The 19,665-nt window shown below is 45.1% G+C and overlaps 3 protein-coding genes and 1 long non-coding RNA gene across 7 annotated transcripts in view; 2 read left to right on the forward strand and 2 right to left on the reverse strand.

Annotated features, from left to right (window-relative positions):
- On the reverse strand, positions 1-2,174 carry LOC147156326 (large ribosomal subunit protein eL19-like). 2 transcript variants are annotated; one of them, XM_086063711.1, is made up of 6 exons: positions 2,043-2,174; positions 1,335-1,441; positions 1,131-1,253; positions 695-815; positions 495-605; positions 1-171 (listed from the first exon to the last, which is right to left on the reverse strand). In XM_086063711.1, exons 1-6 carry the CDS (start codon positions 2,132-2,134, stop codon positions 48-50), a joined length of 678 nt encoding a protein of 225 aa, XP_085919837.1. In that variant the 5' UTR covers positions 2,135-2,174; the 3' UTR covers positions 1-47. The 2 variants fall into 2 exon arrangements, with proteins under 2 accessions (XP_085919837.1, XP_085919838.1); XM_086063712.1 differs by lacking the exon at positions 2,043-2,174 and adding an exon at positions 1,747-2,034.
- Positions 2,175-2,580: 406 nt separating this feature from the next.
- On the forward strand, positions 2,581-19,283 carry gpam (glycerol-3-phosphate acyltransferase, mitochondrial). Of its 2 annotated transcripts, none has more exons than XM_086063705.1 (21): positions 2,581-2,790; positions 4,540-4,685; positions 5,463-5,582; positions 5,824-5,897; positions 6,852-6,965; positions 7,092-7,232; positions 8,440-8,539; positions 8,639-8,775; positions 8,859-8,958; positions 10,268-10,480; positions 10,572-10,685; positions 11,770-11,855; positions 12,110-12,222; positions 12,855-12,925; positions 13,671-13,938; positions 14,963-15,144; positions 15,234-15,311; positions 15,383-15,520; positions 15,631-15,820; positions 16,324-16,382; positions 16,469-18,359. In XM_086063705.1, exons 2-21 carry the CDS (start codon positions 4,602-4,604, stop codon positions 16,583-16,585), a joined length of 2,499 nt encoding a protein of 832 aa, XP_085919831.1. In that variant the 5' UTR covers positions 2,581-2,790; positions 4,540-4,601; the 3' UTR covers positions 16,586-18,359. The 2 variants fall into 2 exon arrangements, with proteins under 2 accessions (XP_085919831.1, XP_085919830.1); XM_086063704.1 differs by lacking the exon at positions 2,581-2,790 and adding an exon at positions 3,614-3,710 and having other exon boundaries at positions 16,469-19,283.
- LOC147156328 (uncharacterized) lies at positions 4,904-12,331 on the reverse strand. Of its 2 annotated transcripts, none has more exons than XR_015091532.1 (2): positions 11,757-12,331; positions 4,904-10,678 (listed from the first exon to the last, which is right to left on the reverse strand). It is a non-coding gene; the product is annotated as an uncharacterized LOC147156328 (long non-coding RNA). The 2 variants fall into 2 exon arrangements; XR_015091531.1 differs by having other exon boundaries at positions 4,904-10,750.
- The window catches only part of LOC147156329 (voltage-gated delayed rectifier potassium channel KCNH4-like), a 32,004-nt gene continuing 31,168 nt past the window's right edge, over positions 18,830-19,665 (forward strand). The window contains exon 1 of the mRNA XM_086063702.1: positions 18,830-18,967. The gene's annotated coding sequence lies outside the window, so the exon portion shown is untranslated. The remainder of the gene's footprint in view (positions 18,968-19,665) is intronic.

Here is a 19,665-nt window from a genome sequence, read left to right on the forward strand (position 1 = left end):
CAGCATGAACCAAATTTATTAACAAAAAAGCGAGTGTGATGTGGTCGCTACTTGGCGGCTTCTTCCTCCTTGGCCAAGCCCTTGATGAACTCCTCCTTCCTGGCCTGGAGGCGCTCCTCCCTGCGCTTGCGAGCCTCCTTGGTCTTTGTGCGGCGAGCCTCGGCCTGGTCGCTGGAGCGGAGGACACCAATGGCAATTATTATCCCGATCGACATTTCTAATCATTCTAGCGGCACAATTGTGCTGCTTTTAACAGTTTAAGTGGGGGGGAACTAGAATTGTTTCATGTAACGACAGTTATTTTGTATGAAAATGCTGCATTCATTGTATTATATACAATTGGGAAGTGTTGTCGCATGCTTTAAAAGGTGGTAACAGCGCCATCCAGTGGACAAAAATGAAAATTACAAATTGAAAGGCAGGAATGGGAGTAAGAACGAAGGGGGAGTCGAATGGCACAAAAATATTTCTTCATCAAATTAAAAATAACTTACGCCAGGAGCTTCTTGCGAGCCTTGTCTGCCTTCAGTTTGTGGATGTGCTCCATCAGGATGCGCTTGTTTTTGAACACGTTACCCTTGGCCTTTAGGTACAGACTGTGGTACCTGGACAGGGAAAGACGACGCTCAGTAAAACTAAATTAATTTGAAATAGACACACACGCACAAAGAAAAAGGAGTCGCTTCCCGCTTACATGTGCCTGTCAATCTTTTTGGACTCCCTGTAGCGGCGGAGGAGACGACGCAGGATGCGCATGCGGCGCATCCACAATAGCTTCACGGGCATACGGGCGTTGGCGGTACCCTTCCTCTTACCTGCATGCACATCAAAGCAAGTTAACAGTTTTGTTCCTGTTAAAATGTCACTTGCAGGAGGAGAAACATTTGGAGAGAGCGTTTAATTTTGGAACTCGAGCTGAGCAATAGCATTAAAATAACACCCCCCCACCCCCCCTCAAAACTATTTTCCCCTTTATTTATAGGAAAAGCAAATGGCAATAACATTGTTCAAGCCCAGGCTTGATCGCTTCCCCATGCGAACCCTCGTTTTGGAATCCATACGGCATCCACTCCATTCGAACATGATCCCACTCCAAATTACGATGAAAACGGGAGGCAAAATTGGCCCACCGTAGCCCATGTGACGTCCTTTGCGGCGCGCCAGCGTGTTCTTGCGGCAGCGGGCGCGGGAATGCACCGTCACGGGCTTCCTTATGATCAGGCCATCCTTCACCAGCTTGCGGATCTGCTGACCTGTCGAGCAGAGTCGCATTGGAACGGTTGAGCCGGCCGGCGCGAGGAGGTTACAAACCCGCAGCCGGCGAAGCCACTCACGCGAGTTGGCGTTGGCAATCTCGTTGGTTTCGTTGGGGTCCAACCAAACCTTCTTCTTGCCACAGCGCATGACGCTGGACGCCAAGCGCTTCTGAAGCCTGAGCATGCTGGGGAAACAAGTTTGCTTAGGTGTGTAATTCAATGCAATTAAAGTGACTGGCAGGTTAACACACAAGTTGGATAATTTCCAAAATTCTAATGGGACAGTTTTCATCACAAATGTATCTTTATGACACCCAGTAGCATCTAGCTTGTTTTGATAGTGACTTCCAGGAGTGTCTTTGATGAGGTCTCTTTTAGTTACAATAGAAAGAAACGAAAGTTTTAACGATAGTTGTTGAATTGGGATAGCAAGTTCATTGCATTACTTGTCAAGCAATTTAGAACTCGATCAGACTTCTAGTTGAAATACCTTTAGTCCCCGAAGGTATGAGACAGCAAATCAAAGTTGAAAAGTTGCCTGGAAACTGCAGACGTCTAATGTCAGCAACGTTTCGACTTGTTCAGCTTTGTGTTGTGACGTCAGGCATGTTTGTGAGGTTAAGACAACTAACGGGCAAAAATGAGCATTTTTCATACACGACGCTGCAATTCACAATAACAGTAGAGAATTGTTTTTACTCGTGTTTGAATTGGGTCACTCAGAAGTGATGAGAACCGCTAGTAAACGAAAATGAGCCACATTTGGACGTGGAACGGCAAACTTACCTCATGCTTACGGTTAGCTTGATGAAGACATGGGAAACCGGACGGTGCGGTCGCAACCATTTCAACTCTCGTCGAGGGTAAATAATGCGCATCCGTGGCTATAAACCGTGAAATAAACCCGACAAGCTGCAACAATCTAATTTTCATCGTTAACAAACAAACTAGTGTGAACCTTGTCCACGATTTCAACCTATTAAAGTCGTAGCATTTTATTCAACACCACCTGTATAGATGGCAGAGTGGTACGCTCCGCGTGTGAACGCAATTCTTGTTTTCGCCCCTAGAGAACGGAAGATGACAAATTGTAAAACGTGTATTTGCTGATTTGACCTGATAGTGGCAGTAGTGTGTTTTCACAGCAAATTGCGAGTTAGCAGTAAATGTGCGAATAAGATGGCAAGTGAAGCATGAATGAACGCGGTTTGGTCTATACGTCATGAATATTCATAAGGTGCTTCCCTGCGATTGGGTTTTGGAGTTGGTCTCAGCCAATCAGAGCTAAGTCAATGTTATCAATATTAATGAGCAGCATGAAAGCCTTTGCTCCAATGGACGATCGCCTTTTATCGCCGCATTGTGTGTGCTGGGGCGGCCGACGTCCGAACGGTTGAGCGTGGTCACCGGTACCACCACACCACCACCCACCGACGGCGGCCAACCTCTGCGGAGTAGGCGATTCCGTCGACGAGTTGTTTGCTTTTTAACACATATTGTTCGAGACATGAGTCGACGTAATGCGGCATTGAAGGTAAGTGAGCCCCCAATCGCTTTCTTGCTAGCAAACCGTCTGTCGTCTCGTGCTGTCATTGTCATGGAAACAAGCTGCCGGTAGCTTCTTCCATCAGTTTGTGACGTTAGCGGCCGCAATTGTTGCGACTTTCATAATTCGTCGCCATAAGTCGCGTTGCCTAGATGTTGACATTGAAGCGTAAAGGCTCAAATGACCTCGCTCTGCTTGTTCGGTTTGTTCCCAACGCAGCCGGTTTAAGGTGCTCCTGGGTTAGCATGTGGCTAATCCCGGTTCCGCTTATCTTGGTGATGCAGCGTGAGGCCAGACGTCCAGCTCGCCATTGTTGTCTGCGCGGCGAGTTATTTGCGCGTCCATCTGTCACTCGACAGTTTGACCTGCTTATTTATGACGAACACGTGAAGGGGGGATCTTCACCGGTCTTTTGTTTCCCTCCCGAGCATCCTTGTATACGAGCCAAAACAAGATTGTAATTCGTCAAGTCTTTTTTAAGGTGTCTCCAGAACATGTTTGTGGTACGCTTTTATCAAAAATACCCAGAAGAGAATCAAGAATTCGACACGAATTTTACAAGCTATTTTTGTCATGCTATGATTAAGAATTGACACGTTTCAGAGGTTGGATCTGTCTCATGGCTTGGCCCAGCCATCATGCATCATCCCGCCTCATATTATGCTGGGCCAATGGCGAGCGTGTGATTTTATGTGGAAGACGAGCAAGTCCCCAAGATGCTTTGTCCAATAAGGACGCTTCAAGTTGTTTAATGCCACTCAAATTTACTGTCAAATTCAACAAAGACAATAACGTGTATTTGGAACATCTATCTAGGTACATTCTGAAGCAACCCTTCAAGCAACATATATTTCAACACCAACAGTCGAGCAAACACATCAAGATAGAGAATGCAGCAATACTCACAGGCATGTATTCTCTATCCTCTATGAAGATTTCCTACTGTTGCTAACTGAGGAGCTCAGTAAACACAGTCGATTTAATTGAAAAAGTTTGGCAAAATTTGGTTATTTTTAACACAATATTATGGATTGCTGTTTTTCCTTATAAAAACCATTACAAACATTTCTGTTGTTTTTAGGCTGGAACAAATTCATGGCCTTTGCATCCATTTCAATGGTGATGGATGATTTAAGGCACCACCCACTGTATGTCCCCTTTCAAGTTTCAATTTCAATCTTATTTTTTATAGCTCTTAATTGCAAACGCCTCAGATTACTGACTACCAAACATCTTGAAAATGGAGCACAGATTAAAATTGTTTAACAAGGATTATTTCAAATCTTAAAAGTACCAATTTGAGCTGAATCCCCCCCCCAAAACTTCCAATTTGTTTTTCTTCTACAGCATCATGGCAACAAACTTGCACTGTGGTGTTGCTCAATGGCCCCGGCTTCTCATTCCTCAGCTGCTTTTGTTTGGCTCCCAACAAAGTCACCCCATCGCGGAGAGTACTCTCGGCCATTGACCCCGTACAAAAAAAAAAAAAAGCCCACTCGGCCTCCTCATCAGTGTGCACGCTGAGCGCTGGCGCTGAAACACAACACGAACACTAGACGGAGGGCAGCGTCGCAGCGTTCATTCATGAAAGTGACTCGCTAACCTATACCCGAGTGTACGCTTAAGTTGGGCCAAACAACACGGGGGGAATAAAAGGGCCAACCACACAAATAAATGTTTGCACTCGCTTGTATGTCAAATAAAAGCAATTGCTGTGGTTTTTGTTGTTCCAACCAGGCGTGCAGTTAGAAGGTGTTGGGTGCGGACGGGAGGAGAAGAAAAGTCCCTCAAGAGAGGCCATGGAGTTGTCGGACGGCTTGCTGCTGCAGGTCAACAACGGCGAGCAGTGGTGCAACCAGTGGAAGCGGCCCAATGACGACTCCGTAAGACTCAGGCGCCAACGTATCATCGTTTCAACTTCATTTTTAGCTCATATTTATTTATTTTCTTCTAGTCGACATTTTCCTCTAAGAAAATCTCCAAAACAAAGAATGCAGGATTTTTTTTTTTTTCTTCTTCTTCTAAAGAGCTCAGTATTGTTCATTCGGAAATGTCATCATCATTGCTCTTTTTTTTTTAAAAATTTTTTTTTTTAATACATATATATATATATATATATTTTTTTTTTTTTTTGTGTGTGTGGGTGAGTATGTGTATGTGTATGTGCGTGCGTGCGTGCGTGCGTGCGTGTATTTGTTAGCTCACCAGAAAACCTATTAGAAAAAAAATCTCATACCGTTCACCTAAACCGAACACCAGGAGACCCGAGGGGACCGAAGAAAACCAAGGAAGGTGAAATCCAGCACCGACCAGACACCCCCCACCAGAACTCCTCCCCAGCCCAAGAAACATCCAGACCCCAACAAATGCTCTTCGTCATGGAGCGGGACGTTCACAAGGACATGTTTCCTCGGAACGTGGTGGAATACGTGCTCAACAGCAACAGGAATTTTACTGTCTTTACCTCATCCTGTCACTTTCAAACGGTTCAGCTCATTTCACGACACCAGATCGCCCTTTGCCGTATGTTAGCGTACCTGCTGTTTGCATGTTAGCATTCAACAGTTGCCCTTAAGAAATAGTACATCAATATATTTCTACACAAAGTGCGTTCTCTTGTTTCATTTTCACCTCTTTTTGTGTGTTTTGTGCCGTCGAAGGACCGCAGTACCAGCCCGTCAGTCCTGCGCTGCGTGGCCACCACCTGGAAGGAGGGGCTCCTGAACAGGAAGCGGCCCTTCGTCGGCCGCTGCTGCCATTCTTGCACGCCGCAGAGCTGGGTAACCTTACACACGGCGCCGCCACTGAATTTTTAAGCATTAGCGTAATGGACGTACAGGAGGAGAGGACATTTGAGACCATGTTTATTATGAATGTTTGCAGTCGCGTCAAACTGCAACGCACTGAGAGGGGCGTTTCCTTCATTAGCCCCCCACTGTTACATCACAGTGTGGGACGGAAGGGCTCGTGCGCAGACACACGTTTTCCGTTGTGTTTAATTGATTTGCATTCTCGCCACAGGAGAAGCTGTTCAACCCCAGCATTCCATCGCTGGGCCTGCGGAACGTCATCTACATAAACGAGACCCACACCAGGTAACACGTTGCGGGGCCGCGTCATTGGAAGCAATCACTCGCTCATCATGGAAATGTAGCAGAATAATAGAACTCCGTATATAATTTATAAGTGGGCAAAACAAACACTTGCACACAGTGCAATACCTTCATTTAATCTCTTTCGTTTTTCATAAAAAAATATTTTAGTGTGCACGCTGATCTGCTAACGACAGTGTGTGTTTAAATCATTTTCATGGTTTTATTGTACACAGCAAGTCATTTTCATAATCGTATTGAACGTTTTGCTGCCCCCCCCCCCCGTCATTATGTTAGCGTACCTTCTGTTAGCATGTTAGCATTCAACAGTTGCCCTTAAGAAATAGTACATAAATATATTTAAGAAAGCCTCTGATGTTTTTCTGCAACATTACCTGTTTAGAGGCGGAAACTGTAGCTCGTTGCAGAGGAAGTATTTGCGCTTGTTTTGTAATTGCGCAACGTGTTCACTGTTGTCAGTGGAACATCCGTTGATGTAAGGACATTCCAGAAATTGCGTTCGGAAGGCACTTTGATCGGATTTTTGTCGATTTTTGAAGCAGCCTTAGGAGGCTTCTGCTGAGCAGTCGTCGTGGAATTGAATTGTGCGCAACATTGGAGGAGGCCGCTGAATAATTGAAACGTTGATGGAGTCGCATGTACGTCCGACCTTCGTCAAGATGTTAATACCTCGAGACTCCAAATATATCCTACGCTTGTACAGTGGTTGTGTTTTTTTTTTCTCATTTTATTGATTTAATTTTATACATTTCATTAATTTGTCCACAGAAAATAATATAAAGCCAAGTGACGTGCTCCTTCCATCATGAAAGCTTTATTAGGTGGACATTTTCAACATGCACCGCAAGCGTAAAGCGGCGTTAACAGTAATTCCGCTGAATTTAAAGATCAATTTTGAACGTGCGTTGTTGTTGTTGTTGTCGTTCCTTTGTGCAGGCAGCGCGGCTGGTTGGCGCGGCAACTGAGCTACGTGCTCTTCGTCATGGAGCGGGACGTTCACAAGGACATGTTTCCTCGGAACGTGGTGGAAAACGTGCTCAACAGCAACAGGTAGTCCACCTCCGCCGCCAAGAACAAGTTGCAGTTTAGCGAGCCCGGCTTTCGTGAAGCTAAAGAGGCAGTTGGCAATTTAGTCAGCTGATGGTTCGGTCATGCACGCGCGCGCTTCTGCTGCAGCGTGGAGAGCGCCATCTTGAGCGTGGCATCCGATTTGGACGAGGCTGTTGGCGAGCGCAGGAAGTCCGTCGGGGAAGTCAAGCAGAAAGCGCGACGCTTCCTGCAGCAGATGGTGGCCAGCATTTCGCCCGCCTTCATCAGGTACGCCGAAACGCCTCCTCGGTAGCGATGTTGCGACCCGACCATGTTCATTGTAAATGGCTGCAAGATTTTGCACTCGCGCGCGATTCCGTTAAAGGCCCAGTGTGTAGTGCCCGGCGCCATCTAGTGGTCAAAGAATAGCGTTAGAAGCACGCACACTACGGTGGCTCAGAGAGACCACATTGCGCAAGCCTACCTACCAATTCGTATTTTGCCTTTTGCAAACGAGCGTCTCGGCGAGCGATGGCGACTTGGCAGCCCGTTTTCAAGCCCGACGAGCGACGCTGAAAGACCGAGCGAGCCGGAATTAGCCGGAGCAGCTAACAAGGGCAGCTAGCGGGAGGAGCAAGTAAAAAAATAAAAAAATAGCAGAAAGTGACAAGCGACAGGCCTGGATCACGGGAGTTAGTAATGGCCGCCTGCAGGCTGCGGAAGAAAATCGGCGTTTGATCCTTTGGGTCCAACACTCGATGCAAGCTCCAACCGGGCTAACGACATTCGCAAAGGTGTCTTTCGGGCATCTGTCGCAGGAATTAGGGCCGCAGCTATCGAGTGTTTCAGTATTCGAATACACGGCTGAAAACGACTCGAGTGCTCGGATAAAATCTATTTTTGCCTCTCGAGCCGAGCCGAGCCGCCGGCATCCGCGAGGCGGCCGCGAGGCGCTCGTTCTCTCTGGCAATGATCCTTCTGCAGGTTCACCGCCGTCGTCGCCGCCATTTCCGCATTCCGCTCGCCCCATCGATTTGTCTTTGAGTCCTTCGTTCCGGCCGCTTGAATCAAATAAGTAACAGTTGCTTCTTCTTCTTCCTTCCCTTGCGTTGGCGACGACGTAAGTGGGTTCAATTAAAAGTAACCCGTGCGCCCGCTACGCTAAAGCCTTAAATAAATAAAAAACCTCGAGGATTTTTCGTGTCCGAGGTCCTCGAGTTACGCGATGCAACATATTTTTTTGCGTATTATTGACCTTTTTTAAAATAAATGAATTATTAGTTCACCACGAGATGGCGCTAGGGATTACGGAATGTCCCTTTTTAAGGAGACGTGGACAGCCGACTTTTAGAGCACGATGACAGATCCGACAAACTCAACTGCTTCTGCAAAGGAGGGGGGGAAAGTTTTGGCCCAGCAAGCTCGCTGCGTGTCGTCATTAGTTTGCACAAGTTTCTGCGATTCGGCCTAAATTTGTCCTCTTTGTCCGAACCAGGCTGACGGGCTGGGTTCTGCTGCGGCTCTTTAACGGTTTCTTCTGGAGCATTCAGATCCATAAGGGCCAGCTGGAAATGGTGAAAAAAGCAGCAGCAGAGGTCAGGAGAACTTTTCCAAACTTTTTTCAATCTGCGTTGCATTTCACGATTGAAATCCAGTCCAAATTGTTGATGTTGTCGTCGAACCCCCCCGTGCAGCACGACGCCCCGATGGTCTTCCTGCCCGTCCACAAGTCCCACATCGACTATCTCCTCATCACGCTGATCCTCTTCTGTCACAACATCAAAGCGCCGCACATCGCCGCCGGCAACAACCTCAGCATCCCCATTCTCAGGTGAGCGCGGGCGGCGTCGTGTCTGCTGAAGGGGGAAAACGCCGATGGTTCGCCAGCTAACATTTTTTTTTTTGTGCTTTCAGCACCCTCATCCGCAAGCTGGGAGGATTCTTCATACGGCGCAAAATGGAGGAGTCCCGGGACGGCAAGAAAGACATTTTGTACAGATCGCTCTTATACGCTGTGAGGCTTAGTTTTGTTACATTCGTGCTATTATTCCACGTAATTAAAGTCTCAGCCACATTTGGATATCTCAACCGTTACATTTGAAGAAACGCAAGCAGATTTGGGATTTACTGTAGTTGACGTGAAAATCGTATTTTGAGAGTTTAGAGGAAACAACTTAAAAACAAAAAAAAAAAGTCATGATTCTTAATCTCTCTTAAACATTTTTTTCCCCTCAAAAATACATATTTCCAAAATACCCCCCAAAATACAGCTTTATCATGGTTAACAACTTTAGAATGTTTCTTCATATTGCGACTTTTTATCTGAAAAACATACATTAAAAATAGATTTTATTCCCGGAAGATTACAACTTCTTTGTAACAGAGTACATTTGTTTTTCGGTGTTGCCCTTCTACTCTTTTGTAATCCTATGCACGTGAAGTCATTTAAATTGATACATCTCCTAATCTACTGCTACAGAGTTTCCGCAGGTCATTTAGCATTAAAAGTCAATAAATGGATTTTGCTCAATATATGTCCACTTATTTAAATTAACAAGTGTGTGGAAAAACGTAAATAAAATTTTATTGTACATTTAGAACAGATCAAATGTGCGATTAATTGCGAGTTAACTGTGAAAATCATGCGATTAATTATAATTAAAAATTGTGATCGACTGACGGCCCTAATATATAAACAATATATATCTGTTGCGCATTTAAAAGCGTGAAATGTGATTTTCTGATACCTGCAGAATTCTGCGGAAAGGAAGAAAAATGTGCATTTGGTTGAGAATTGCTTGTTGTTGTGTGTGACCCGCTGCACGGGTACCGCGACCTGCCAAAGTAATTGCGCGTTGAGCCAATAAGATAAGTGCTATCAGCTGACGACCGATGTGTGTGCGCGCGCGCGCGTGTGGATAACAATGGCCAACTTGTGTGGTTTAACCTTGAAAATTGTGCCTCGGATCTCCTTTAATGCTACAAAAATAGACCGCGGCGGCGCCGACTCAGCATTATGAACGAACGTACCTGGCAGCGGTCCCAACGTGACAAAAGTCAATGTTGCTGAGGCCTCTCGTCTTTGCAGCTGAATCCAAGCTGGGGGTCTATTTTAGGACATTAAAAAAAAAAAAAGTCCTTCGACAGCTGTGAAAGGAATACGGTTACACAACACTGCCGGTGTCCAACTTGAGGCTGGCGGGACCAACCTTTGGCTAACTTTGACCTAACTTTTTTTTTTTTATTACGTCCCTCCTGGCTCTAAGACCTTTGAAAAAGAGTTTGAAAAGATGACATACTCACGTGCCGTGCGATCTCCCCAGTACACCGAAGAGCTGTTGCGTCAGCAGCAGTTCCTGGAGATCTACCTGGAGGGCACGCGCTCCCGCAGCGGCAAAGCGTCCACGGCGCGCGCCGGCATGCTGTCCATCGTGGTGGACGCGCTGCGCGCGGGCGCCATCGTCGACGTGCTGGTGGTGCCGGTGGGCATCTCGTACGACCGCATCATCGAGGGCAACTACAACAGCGAGCAGCTGGTGAGGCCGCCCCCGTCGTCGTCGTCGTCGTCGTCGCCGGCGGCTCGCGGCGGCCGCCGTAAGCCATGTCTGAACTCTTCCGTGCGAGCAGGGCAAGCCCAAGAAGAACGAGAGCTTGTGGGGGATAGCGTGCGGCGTGTTCAGGATGCTGAGGAAGAACTACGGCTGCGTCCGCGTTGACTTCAACCAGCCGTTTTCCTTGAAGGTGAGGAGGCTCTTATTTTGAAGGACTTGATTTTTTCATTCAAACCAGGTGTCTTCATAACGCATCTGTGACGCCGATCGCCAAAATTACATCTCGCTTTATTAGTAAAGTGCCTTTTTTTTTGGTGTTGATTTTGTAAAATGCTGACTGGCGGAAACCTGCAATGTCCAAATATGGCCATTTTCATATTTAGTTTTCACAAATCCATACTGGCCACGTAATCGCAAGTCATTTTTACGCATTATCAAACAATTTCGTGTTTTGAAGATAGTGCTGCAACCAACGATTATTTCAGTAATTTATTAATCTGTTGATTATTTTTCCGATTTAATTATTTTTAATTGAATTTCCGTCCCTAATTTCCAACACAGGGCATTCATTCAAATCAACGGTGCATAAAAATAATATTATTTATGATCCAGTTAGGGATTTAGTCTGTAACGAGAGGAAAAATGTTCGTCTTTGTTTCCAAAGTAAAAGCAATAGTTTGATTTTAGTTCAAAATAAAGATAATCCGTCCGCTTTCAAGGAGGACGACAGAAATCGGAGAATATTTACTGTTGAGGAGCCGAAATTCTGAGCATTTGGACAATTTTGAATAAAAAAATATATATCTGATTCACTGATTATCAAAAATAATAATCAATTCATTTGATTAGTTGATTAATTGTTGCATCTCTAGTACAAATCTTGGACGCTTGAACTGTCTGAAAAGTGCCGTATAATGGCGCCTCTTCCTCGATCTGCGGGAGCCTCGCGGCTTTAAGTCACCTCAAGATTGAGTTTGTGTGTTTTTTTCATTTAAATTGTAGAACAGCATCGTTTTGTTTTTTTTATTACGTCCCTCCTGGCTCTAAGACCTTTGAAAAAGAGTTTGAAAATATGACATACTCACAGTTGTTTGCTTTTGTGAAGCATAGAAGGCTTCTTTTTTTTTTTTTTTGGGTCTGACCGCCGCGTGCTACCGTAATACCCGCTTGAAAGCTACAGTTATTGAAAAGTAGCCATTTTGGAGCTGCAAAGTTTCCACCCGCCGGCGACGAGATGATTCATTGATTTTCAGTCTTTTACCTGTTGAACGCAGGAGTACCTGGACAGCCAGAGAAGCCGCCACATTGCCCCCCCGCTGTCCCTCGAGCACGCCTTGATGCCCGCCATCATCGACTCGCAGTAAGTGCGGCGCTCTTCTGCTTGTGTGCCACTCAAACCGTCAACCCGAGCCTCCAAAATGGCCCCCCCCGGCCAAACCTCTTCCCACTTTGTCACAGCAGGCGCCGTCCTTTGAGTTGACATTACCTCGGGGTCCTTTCAGTTCACAGTCCCACCGCAGCTGGCCGTATTTTGAACTCAAAGACCCTCGCAGCCCAAAACGATACACACCAAAAGAAATCTCCCCGTGACACTTTTTTTTTTATTTCTTTCAGGCCCGACGTTCAGCTGTTGGACCGTCAGGAGGAAGGTCAGCAGAACCGAGAGCTTCCCGAGGATTTGTGCCGACGGCAGCTCATTAACAACCTGGCCAAGCACGTTCTTTTCAGTAAGGTTGCCTCTGCTCGTTAGTGGATCTTATTCCTTCCCCGTGTCACGTCCCAAGGTGTGTCATTGGAAAACCCGAACGGGCTTTCAGCAGCAGAAAACCGGTTCCCCCCGGCTCGTTCAGCTGCATTGTGCTACACTTTTTTTTTTTTCTCTAACCTGCAGCCAATCACAACGCCCCCAGCTGCGTGGCATGTTGTTTTCGGCCAATAGGACGCAGGAGGAGGGAGGAGGGAGGAGGGAGGGGGGGAGCCCAAGAGGGGCTGGAATGCGGCGCCCGTGTTCTCCTGCTGCTTTTCATCCCCTCAAAGGGACGATGCTTAAGATGACTTGGAGCAAACCTCACGCGTTACTTTTCTTGCTTCCTCTTTTCTGAAGTCCTTTGTGAATATTTTGATACAGAAATTCAGGTTACTGAAAAATGTTCACATCTTTTCTTGCAAATGTTTAACTTAAAAATTCCACTGAATGCATTAAAATGTGTATGAGGTGTATTGATATCTAATTTTAAAACCATATTGCCCGGCCCCATGGGAGCGTTTTGTACAGCTTAAGGCCTCCCCCGTCTGCAGTTAAGCAGATAAGCGCCGCTGTGTCGGTTGTTCAACATTCCTTTTTATCTTCCTCCTGCAGCGGCTAACAAGTCGTCGGCCATCATGTCCACCCACATCGTGGCCTGTTTGCTGCTTTACCGACACAGACAGGTATGTCGGCCAATTGGTTTGGAATTTTTTCATAGCAGTTCTATGAATTTACCTTTTTGATGCCTTGCGCCAAGCAAGGTGAAACATATGTCGCGCATACCTCACTGCACGATAATGACCCAGAGATCAGGTGTCTTCCCTTATCAGCATTTTAGCACATTAGTGCCCCCTGCAGGAAGTATGGCGCACGTGTCAGTAGGACTGTCACTATCAAATCTTTTTAAAATTGAATATCCTATGATCCATCATTCCATCAAATCATCGCCCCTAACGCACCCCCCCCCCCCCCATTAAATTAAAAAATATATATATAATTATTTTTTCTTCATTTTTGGTTTATCCGCTAAGGTTGAATGTAGCAAAATTGAGTAGATGTAACTATTATTTATGCATTATTAAACACCAAGAAAATTAGCCTACGCTAAACGGTTAGCATTTGTGATTAGCGCGCTAGTGGATCACCAATTAAGGTAAACAAACACCAACGGCCATTTAGTTCACACATACATCATTATATCTGCATTACACGTGTAATAGTGTCTTCAAAGTCACTTACAGACGACCATGAGTAAAAAGGTGGAGCTGCCTCTTAATTAGCTGAATAACTTCCTGTCTACTGTGTGCGCGTCTATGTGGAAACGCATGGACGGTGGGCAAACATTTTCAAGTCGACTTACCCGACTTTTTTTTCCCGCGTCAGGCCGGCGTCCGCGAGTGACCAAACGTGAGCTTGTTTCCCACGCAGGGCGTGGCGCTGTCCAAGCTGGTGGAGGACTTCTTCAACATGAAGGAGGAGGTGCTGTCGCGCGACTTCGACCTGGGCTTCTCGGGCAACTCTGAGGACGTGGTGATGCGGGCGCTGCACCTGCTGGAGAACTGCATCGCCGTCACCGGCGGCGCCAACCGCAACGGCGAGTTCACCATCGCGCCCAGCCACACCGTGCCGGCGCTCTTCGAACTCAACTTCTACAGCAATGGCCTCTTCCATGTCTTCATCGCCGACGCCATCGTGGGTACGTCGGCGCTCCAGTGGACACTTTTGCTTTTTTGGGATGTCATGTCATGTGAAATGAAATGATTTCATAATAGAACAAAAAGTAACACTCATTTTAATTGGATCATCCATGCATCCATTTTCCAATCTGCTTATCCTCATAGTTGTATTAATTGGAATCACATTTATTACAATTAAAGAAATACATTTTAAGATTTATTTTATGTACAATATTTTCACAATAAAATAAGTCATGCTCATTTTACAGTAATGCAATTATTCAGGCATTATTTCAGCAGATTAAAAACATTTTACCAATATTTTGCTATTTTATAAAAATATAATGCTCATTCTTAGATGTTATTTAGAACATCTAAAAAAAACTGTTAAAACATTAAAATTGTTTATTGTACTCATCTTTTTTATCTTGCATAAAATAGTAACTATTAATATAATTAACTATTAATTAATTAATTGCATCATTGTTAAATAATTTACTTGTAAGCAAGTCAAATTAATGAAAATTGTTAATGTTTTTACTATTTTATGAAAATTAATACATTTTAATACTGTTATTTTTTTTAGAATGACCAAATATTGAGGTGAATTAATTATTTACTAATGTGTTTATATTTTATCTAAAATAATTTCAGTAATATTTTGATTCATGCTCATTTATACATGTTATTAATTCTAATTTAAAAAGTAAATTTACCAACATTAAAATTGTGGTTCTCATTTTTCTGTATTTAATGTAAATGTGTTTATATTGATAATAGAATGGTCATTTATGATCATTAAAAAAAAAAGATTTATCATTGAATTATAATTAATAATAATATTAAATAATATATTAATAATAATTATTATTAAAGCAACACCAAAACAATTTCAATTGTACAAATTTATGTATTGAATGTGAAATTGTTTATTTTGAGAACAGTCCTTTTTTTTTTTTTAAACAGTACTGTATTTTAATATGATTCATTGAAATCTAACGAAGCCATCTTGTCTGACGTGCGTGTGATCGACTTTGCGCGCAGCCTGCAGCATCCTGTCCCTGCAGCGGGAGCAGGCAGCCGAGTCGGAGGCGGCGGCGGCGGCGGCGGCGGCGCAACAAGGACCGAGCGCTGCGGCCGCCGGCTTCCCGCTCAGTCAGGAGAGACTCGTCCGCAAGGCCGCCGGCCTCTCGCACTTCCTGGTCAACGAGGTGGCCGTGGCCTCCGTAAGTCCTACGCGCGGCGCCGGCGGGCCTCACGCTTACCATTGTTGATTTCACATGCAGTCAAATCCCCGCCTGTTTCCGCCCCGCAGCCGTGCCAGACCATATACCAGGTTTTCCACGACGCTGTCACCCGCCTCATCCAGTATGGTGTCCTCTATGTGGCGGAGGTCGGTTTCGAGACAAGTGCGCTCGCCATGGCCTTGCCGTTCTGCACCCTGATGGCTTTCTTGTGTGCCAGGAAGACCAGGAGGAACTGAGCCCCAGTCCCACAGAAGAACCCTGGCCCAAAAAGTTCCCCGAGCCGCTTTCCTGGAGGAGCGACGAGGAGGACGAGGACAGCGACTTTGGCGAAGAGCAGCGCGATCGCTACCTAAAGGTTCACGTTTGCTCTTTTTTTCCCACTTCTCCCTGTTGGGCTCGTAAATTTGACACGATGGAAACGAGATGGCGACGAACAAGGTGTGATGTTTCCCCCTCCCTGGCCAGGTGAGCCTGTCCGCGGAGCACCAGGAGTTCTTTGTGTTCCTGCAGCGGCTCCTGAGTCCCGTCCTGGAGGCCTACAGCGGCGCCGCCATCTTCGTGCACAGCTTGAGTCAGCCCATGGCCGAGCCCGAGTACACGCAGCGCCTCTTCCGATACCTGCTCACGCGCACCGAGAGGAGAATTGCTGCTTACGGTGATTATGGGGGGGGGGGGGGGGGGGGGGGGAGTTTAGTCCTTAACATATTTTAGACAATTACGAGACTTTTAAATCGACTTTATATTTTAAAAAGAGACAAAAAAAATTTCGGGTTGGGCGGTATTATGGTAATGAGGTATCCCGCGGTGTCTAAAAATAGAAACGGTGTCATCATAAATAAAATAAAAACCTGCAGCGCATAATGACCTATTATGATATTAAACCATTTTTATTTGTAATATTACTATAAGAGTTTAAAATTAATAGTACGCTTGTTAGTCATGTGACGGTCACATGACCAAACCATAAGGCGGAGCGAGACAAAAATGGCCGGTCGCACAGCTCGGGAGAGCGGTCCCCTCCAAAAAATAAAAAAAATGTATGCAATTTGCCAGCAAATGTCAATGTATGCAAAATCTGCATGAGGACGGTCACGGTGAGAGATGGAAATACTTCGCAGCTCCGGAACAATATCAATAACAATCATTTTTGATCCTCAGGTGAAAGTGCAACTCATTACCTGGTGAAGAACACAGTGAGGACATTCAAAGATCTCGGGGTAGCCCAAAAAAAATCAACTGAATGATCACTTTTTTTTTTTTTTAAGAATTTGATGCGACTGTCGCCGTGCGTTTTCTCTTTCAGGTCCTCAAGGAGCGACGAGAGGAGCGCGTGACCACGCTGGAGCTGAGCGCCACCTTCCTACCTCAGGCCAACCGCAACAAACTGCTGCAGTACATTTTAGGCTTCACCCTGCTGTGACCCCCCCAACGGCCCCCCCCCGAAATCCGGTTGCTTCGGGCTCCCCTCCCGACGTCACATAAGGGCTTCTTCACGCTTACTTTGAAAATACAATTCCAGGTGCTACCAGGAAGTGCCTTCACCTTTTTGGGAATTCACTGTAGCCGTACATCTCCGTGACTTTGCGATATATCCAACAGGCAAGCTTTGCCTTTTACAGAAAGCGTCCACAAGAAGTGAACTAACTCGCCCGCGGGGTGAAGATCGGGCACGCGCTCGTCTCGTAGTGCGCTAACCTGTCCAATCGGTTTGCGATTTGCCGTAAGTATCTGCTATTTGAGTTGTTCACTCTGCTTGTCAGATGATTGCGGAGCTGGCGCTTGCAAACAAAAAGAAATCCAATAGCATTGTTTTTACTACTGTCTTTAATTTATGAGATAACGTGACACACTATTTAAAACATAAAATAACATGTAAGCAATTTTTAAGAAGTAGTAGTAGTAGTAGTAGTATTTCCCGAGTTTGCGGAGGCCCCGGCGGCCCTAACAATTGCAGAGAATCTTTTACTGATTCTTTTGTTTTCTTTTAGATGAACTTCCTCATAACGGCTGTAAAAAAAAATAAAAAGATTTTTCCAGGTGTGAAGTATAAAAATAAAATTAAAAAAAGGAGGCAGCAGGTGCTCAAAAGCAACAGCAGGTGTGCGTGGAACGTCCAAGTAAGTTTAGATGATTATTTAATCTTTAAACCTGCATGTATTCATGCAGATTTTCCTAATGTGAATGAAGCAGATGTGTACAAGGATGGCAGCATGTCAATTGACACCCCCCCCGCCGCCCCCCCCCCTCCCAAAAAAAAATGAATGAATTGGAATGAGGTAGACGTTTTGTGACTTTTAATGCCACTCGTATGTACTGCGCTGCATGTTTGCTCTCATGGACACTTAACTGTACACTTTGTGTTGTATTTAATGGTCCCAAGTGTGTGAATTGTGGCGGCGGCGGCGGCGGCCTGCTGAATGTATCGTGTTGTGATTGCCCAGTGGACTTGTGTGGGCAAAGGAACAGGGACGCCTGGCCGAGACGGGGAAGTCCATCCATCCATTTTCTTAACCGCCTGTCCTCACAGGGGGTTGCTGGAGCCTATCCCAGCCTGCTTCGGGCAGTCGGCGGGGCACGCCCTCAACGGGTTGCCAGCCAATCGCAGGGCACACAGAGACAAACAACCATCCACACTCACAATCACACCTACGGACAATTTGGAATGTTCATTTAACCTGCCATGCATGTCTTTTTGGGATGTGGGAGGAAAGCGGAATACTCGGGAGAAAACCCACGCGGGCACGGGGAGAACATGCAAACGCCACCCAGGAAGGCCGAAGCCCGGACTCCATCTCAACGTCCTCAGCACTGATACACAGTATGAAATGCAAGCGTCTGAACAAATGCACATGTTTCTGTGAAGGGTTAAAAATGCCTGTATCATGGGAGCAGGTGCCTTTTTCCAAATCTACTGTCTTGGTCTTTACTTGCCTTTTTATGCATGTTAACAATTCAGATATCATGTAGAAAAACATTCAAATATATCAAGTCAAAACATGAGAAGAATCACCAGCCACTCTATTTTTATTTTATTTTAATTATTATTATTAATTAGCTTCTGATTTTGTTTTTGGTCTGGTTTTTACGTTCTCGGAGCAAAGCACAATTGTCATTAGGTTTGTAAATAACATAGTATTAGATGATTTGGGGCTTTGTTTTGATCTGCTGCACTACTAAAGGAAAACTGGACACGAGGTACGAGGGTTGTTGTATTCTGTTTGTGAATCTTCGAGATTGTCTGTCCTATCCCTTGTGTGGTCATAAAAACATGTAACCCGAAACACACACATTTTACAAAAAAATATGTTTTAGAGGTGTGATAACTAAGTCATTTATGATTTTTGTATTTTTATTTCAACCACTCAAAATGTTCAGTGGTATCAGAGCTATACACACACACACATATATATATATATAGATATACACAAATTTTGTGTGTAATTTAACATTAAAATTATCTTATTTTCACTGGCGCTATGACGTATAATTCGTCACTGCTGGTCATGTGACGGCACGCCGACCAATCAAGGCATCGGCTTGGTCAAGTAAACGGAAGTAAACAAAGAAAGCTGCCTGCGTAAACCGGTAGTCGCGTTGGATTCAACTCTTAAATACTTCTGACTTCTTCCACAGCCCAGACCAACTCAAGAGGAGACTGCAACGTGATGATCCCGTTGCAGTTCTACACGACTTCCCACTGCTACAAATGCCATTGTGTTTTGTGATCATCTGGAAGCTCCAGACCTCATGGGAAATGTTGCATCCACATCAACTGAAACAGAAGCATATTCAGAAACTGAAGGTGACGCTGCTGTTCCTCAACCTCAAGAAAGCATGAGGATTGTCCGTCAAGCGGTGTCATTCCCAAAGTGGGGTTTTATGGAAAAGAAGGCACTGACGCTCATGCTGTCAAATGACGTCTTCAAAAGTTCCCTATGGCTCTTGGACACGATTTTGATTTGACACCTTCAATAACCGAAACGAAATTCTTTGTGTGCCATCTGTGTGGGCAGCCTGCACTTTGGGATGTCAATGAATGAAATGTATTGCGTCTCATCCACATCAAAATCAAAGAGTTTTATATCTGGAAATAAAGTCTAGTCCATATTGTACTACAATATATTGACTTCAATTCTATTGTATGTTGCATGAACAGTCGGTTATTGAACAAAGTTCGTTTTCTACTTTAGCGCTGCCATGCAACCTGTTATGGGACAATGTTCAAAATAATTTTGTATAAAGGATTCTCTCTCTCTCCCTCATGTTTAATAATCCTATAAAAGCAGAAAGAGACAGGGAGCGAAATCGTGCCAGTGGAAGCCGAACACTTTGTAGCAGACCACTCGGCCAGCTACTGCGTTACAAAAGTCGAATCTCATCCAATTTATTGGGTTCATATAGTCATGTAAATAATCCTACAAATACACAAGATAAAACGCCAAACACTTTCAACCATGTTGGCCGAATGTATAAAACTTTGCCTCCGGTTTCAAGTGATCT

This window comes from Leptonotus elevatus, chromosome 20, assembly GCF_054856555.1.
Source record: "Leptonotus elevatus isolate MCC_2025b chromosome 20, RoL_Lele_1.0, whole genome shotgun sequence".
Lineage (NCBI taxonomy): Eukaryota > Metazoa > Chordata > Actinopteri > Syngnathiformes > Syngnathidae > Leptonotus > Leptonotus elevatus.